This window comes from Opisthorchis viverrini (assembly GCF_000715545.1).
Source record: "Opisthorchis viverrini unplaced genomic scaffold opera_v5_123, whole genome shotgun sequence".
Classification (NCBI taxonomy): domain Eukaryota; kingdom Metazoa; phylum Platyhelminthes; class Trematoda; order Opisthorchiida; family Opisthorchiidae; genus Opisthorchis; species Opisthorchis viverrini.
The window spans coordinates 1,130,169-1,135,047 of record NW_008751777.1 but is presented as its reverse complement, the minus strand read 5'-3'; the positions used below and the strand labels follow the sequence as shown (position 1 = coordinate 1,135,047).

The 4,879-nt window shown below is 46.6% G+C and overlaps 2 protein-coding genes across 2 annotated transcripts in view; one reads left to right on the top strand and one right to left on the bottom strand.

Annotated features, from left to right (window-relative positions):
* Nucleotides 1–4,879, top strand: part of T265_06061 (hypothetical protein) — a gene marked incomplete at both ends in the record, with an annotated part of 228,146 nt that overhangs the window by 184,648 nt on the left and 38,619 nt on the right. The window lies entirely within an intron of this gene.
* Nucleotides 220–4,879, bottom strand: part of T265_06059 (hypothetical protein) — a gene marked incomplete at both ends in the record, with an annotated part of 10,497 nt that continues 5,837 nt past the window's right edge. The window contains one exon of the mRNA XM_009171229.1: nucleotides 220–375. Within this exon, the coding sequence (XP_009169493.1) occupies nucleotides 220–375 (156 nt within the window). The remainder of the gene's footprint in view (nucleotides 376–4,879) is intronic.

Sequence of the window (4,879 nt, the reverse complement as noted above, 5' to 3'; positions counted from 1 at the left end):
ATGCACACACTACAATCAGTGCAAGATGTGCTGGCTGGGGGGTTTCTATGGGGTTCTTCTCTCAATCACCTTACCGTGTTGCCTGTGGGATCGTTTCTCAGGATAGTGGTCATCAGAGAATCCTCGGCATACGCCGAATACCAAAAATAAGCAGTTTTGAGGTGACATTTATAAATGACTTATGGAAACCACTTGTGTAAACCTCGCGAGTAGGTTCTCTCATGAAAATATACTGCGATATGTCGAATATCGTGGCAACTGAAACTTCAGGCGGCCTGTGTGCACCACACACAGTCGTAGAACATCATAAACGAGAGATTCAATTGAGTCTCTCGTGAAAGCCAAATCGGTATGCACCGGGAACTTTGCAACTAACTACAATCTCTATTAAATCAAGCATGGTAACAACATGGTTTTTAGGGCGCACACAGAGGAAATGAGCAATCCAATATGCTGCAAGAGGGTGGATTGATTTACCCTGTAGAAGGCGACACGGCCGGGACAAACAGGACAACCGAGCAATTACTGGTTCCATTGTCGGGATTCTCCTCACGGCGTGCTGTGGCCACTCACTCAAACCAGCGTACACACCAGCCACAAACCGGCTGCCTTGTCTAGCCTTATCAACTTGACCGTTTAGTCTGTTGAGTTTGAATTCTCATCATTCAGTGAAATTCGACGTCGTTCGGACTAGCAGCATTCAAAACACCCTGACTCAAGTGTCTTGCACAGATGCTGATTTGGGTGTTGCCTACTCAGTTGAAAGTCCAGTGACACAGCAGACTACCGATTGACGCATGTCACGTGGACAGGATGGGCACAGAATTCTTTATGACTGTATCAGCATGCAAACGACCCCGTGGTTGACACGAATATGAGTGTGCTCACTGAGAGGTCCCATAAATAGCTTCACAATATTCCGGTTCTCTGCTTCACTAATATGGGAATCGAAGGGGTGTTGGTTTTGCACAGATGACCACTTAATTTTCAACACCAAACTATTCTATTTTATACAAAGTCGATACTCCATTGACTGTTTTCATAACTCGATTTTTTCAAGTTCATTTCTGAGTTTGTTGTTGAACATTTTGGATCACTTTGATCTGCCCAAGGTTCAGTCTAGCCGTGGGCTTTCCTTCAATTCTGCTGATTATTTACTGTTAAGTTATTGTGGAACAACGGTCTACCTATCTATACTGTCTATCCACGTCTAAATCAATTTATTGTTCGCTGAACAAACGCAGGTGAAGTTCGCCGAATTCTATTTCGCCGTAATTATTACTGAACATCCATGATTGAATTAGACTACGTGTTACACGTCAGATCGGACACCTAGATCGTGCGTTCAGACTAATTAATAAATCCCTTGCTTTGAGATCACGGCCCTAGAACAGGATCGTAAACTGCTAAAGGAACCTCTCCTACTCACATTTGGTGCCGTGACCAGGAAACGGATGAAGATCCCGTGGCCACATCCATTTGAGGATGGAGATATGCGGACCCTCCTGGAGGATTTCGAGCATGTTGCGGAGGCGGCTGGACTGAACATCGATTGGGGTAATTCGGCGGACCTACTGTACTTCACGGTGGGGGTGGGGCATGAAGCAAATCTGAGCGTGAAATCTCCTTAGGGAAACCGGAGACATGAAAATTTTAATGATGGTACCCGTGTTAGACTTTAGTGAGCAATTTGTGACGCTCAGACCTGACAATTCCCGTCTGACAAGTGTGTTGCGCCCTCCGCGATCATCGCTCACGTTCCAGCTACTGAGCTAGGTTGTGGCACTCAGGCCTGACAACTCTCGTCTGACAAGTGTGTTGCGCACTCCGCAATCATCGCTCACGTTACAGCTACTGAGCTATTGCGTTGTGTCATTTGTCTCGGGCGTCTGCTAAGCCAGGCGTGGGCTAGAGAGTGCGTGTTTACCCGCTTTTTCGGCTCATTCCATTCTACTCTCACATGCGTATTAGTTTGAAAAACGCTTGATACAGGGTAAGTATCGATTCAACAGCCCACCCCTGTTCCCAAACTTCGGGATGATTTATTCGAATACTAATCTCATGCACTAACACTCGGTGACCTAGTTTGACGTCCGAGTCAAGGTCGCCAAACCGGTGCCTGAATCAGCTGATGTCTGAACCAAGCGTACAAGTGGCTTGTGTGGAAATCCTGCTTGTGGGTGCTCACGAAGCCTTGCTTGCACGAGGCGCTGCAACTCAGTAGTAGCCGGTGCAGGAACTGAAAGTGATATCAGTGACTTGGTATTATTGTACAGCCTGCGCGACTTGGATAGTGCTTTACTTCCGGCGTTCCGGTCTTGGAAGAAAGTGCTGGGCGATACCATTTTAATGAAGCTCGGCGTCTGTAAATGGACAGACACCAACAGGGATGAAGAGGCATACACATCAATAGTATCCGACCATGTGAGTAGTGAATATAGACCAGTTTCTCCGAGATGAGCACAAATAGATGCTCTACTCCGGGCGATCGGATAATCGAGATTTTCTAAGATGTCTGGCCATCCTTCCACTGCTTTATTGGATGAGATCCTAGTGACTTCAGTTGGTGATATGTCTATACTGCCTTTCTGGTTTATTCCTGTTCCATTTTCCCTGTGGTGGGGCACAACATCGGAGTTTTATCAGAAATTTCCATTGAACACGCTGTGATTAAACTGTTCACCTGATGCTTCTGCACGGTAGTCAATCAGAGTTGGCGCGACCCGGATCGCATGATTGCTGATTGTATTCACACTTCTGAGGGCAAGATTTGTCTCGAATCGGAGGAATGCCTCTGAGACACAGGCGCCTCCGCGTACATCTGAGGAGGACCAAGTTCGCAGGTGACATCTGGGGCGAATTTACTCACACCAGTTTGGATCGGTGTGGAACCTTATCTGCAAAAAGCGCATTCTGACGTAATCTAGTCTGGGCTGGATTTGTGTCAACCTACAGGAAAGGGTTTATGGAATATGCTGGTTTGGTTCAATGGAAAGGACAGATGGTGCGCGATAGAACTACTGCCTCACCGATATTCAGCATGTCAGGCCAGAAAATGCTCCGCTGCGGAAACCAAACGATGAATTCTGTGTGATTATTTTCGGCTTGATATTTGTCCTCGCGTGAGAAACATGGCTACCTCCATACACAATGACTACAAGCTGATTAAGCCGCTTCCGCTCTGAGGACGACTTATTAGTGATATCATCCTTGATGTTAGCTGCAAATGCTATGGGTTTCGTGCCTACCAGCAATGTATGTAACTGCGCAGTTGGAATGGTTGGAATAGATGAGTGGCGGATGGGATGGGCACATTTTGATATATTTCGGGGGCTGCAATTTGTGCGCGCGGGTATTCAGTCGGGCAAGGTCGCAGAAGACCATAAGCGATGTAGCCAGATATGTACTCAGATTGTCCTAGTTCAGTACAAGTGACCTTTATGTGCATGCGTTGATTTTCCAAACCGCCTAACAAGCGGTTCACAGCCGAACAATGCTTCTCGGCTGGTTAATACAGTTCTTGCTGGACGACAGGAGAGATAAAAATAATAAAGTATTCTCACTACTCAGAAAATGCAAGTAAACGGTGCACCAGGTTAAGAACTCATGACGTCGTCCGGAAAGCCGCCACCAAGGGGATAAGCTAGCTACAAGATACGTGACTTCATGCAGGTTACGCATCTTGTCCTACCACAGTCTAACCGGATTTGTGAAGCAACGCCCTGGCCGACTGCTCCCCGCTATCACGATGACTGAGCACAAACGGCTTAGGAAACCGGCTTCGAAACCTATCTAGGTGTGCCAACTTCCGATTACCGACCTCATATCTCAACCAGACCGAAAGGTTTCATCATCCGAGTTAGATCACCATCCGTTACGTAGCTTCACTGTGCCGATGGGAGCTAGAGTTTATCCGCAATATTCACAAGCCTCATAATTTCGGAAGTAATTACTCATTCTTTGCATGGGGTTTTCAGTGTATTCGCTCAGTGATACAAGTGATCAAAAACATGACTACATTGTGCACTGAATACCGGCTAACAAATACGTGAACTTGGCATTTCGGCGTCTCCTTGACCTCCAGGTGATGTCAAAAATTTTTAACTTTCGTGGAGATTTGAGTTATTTTACCCCAGCTAATAAAAGTACATAAACCCGTGTTGTCTGTCTAGACATCTCAACAAACATGTAGCTTTGGAGCAAAATTTTGAATTCCGTGTTGCCACCTTAATCCAGAAAAGGCATAAACTGAAACGTTTTCAAACCCGGATCTGAGTCCGGTTGATTAATTACTTTGTATTTCAATTTTTCCGCCATATATATATATATATCGTTTTTCACCGATAATTCAGTCACAGGAAGAATCAACATACATGCATACTGATCATTCGTGTGAATCAACGGTGAACAGCGGTAACCCCCCTTGTTTCCTGGCTACTCATGAGTAACGTGACCTGGGCTTGTTCATTATTATGCCGTTTGTTTCGTTACTGCCAATCTTTTTCCCGTTTCGTTCCTACTTGAGGCCTGCTTACTCTTCAGTAGCTAATGTCAACATTTGGTTGCTCGTCCATCGGTGCTTAGCAGTTCGCCTCGGTTTCACCTATTTTTCGTTCGTCCACTCCGGCGAACAAGTGGACCGACTGGGTGTCGAACCCAGGGATTCCCGGACGGTAGGCGAACGCTCCGCCCCCTATGCCAACCTGACACCCGGGGCGGTTTATTACTTTGTACCGCACTAGTCAGATAGCTTTTGGCGAGATTTGTTTTAAACGGACGGAACCTGGGTGTCGCAGGGATTCCCGGACGGTAGGCGAACGCTCCGCCCCCTATGCCAACCTGACACCCGGGGCGGTTTATTACTTTGTACCGCCCGCAC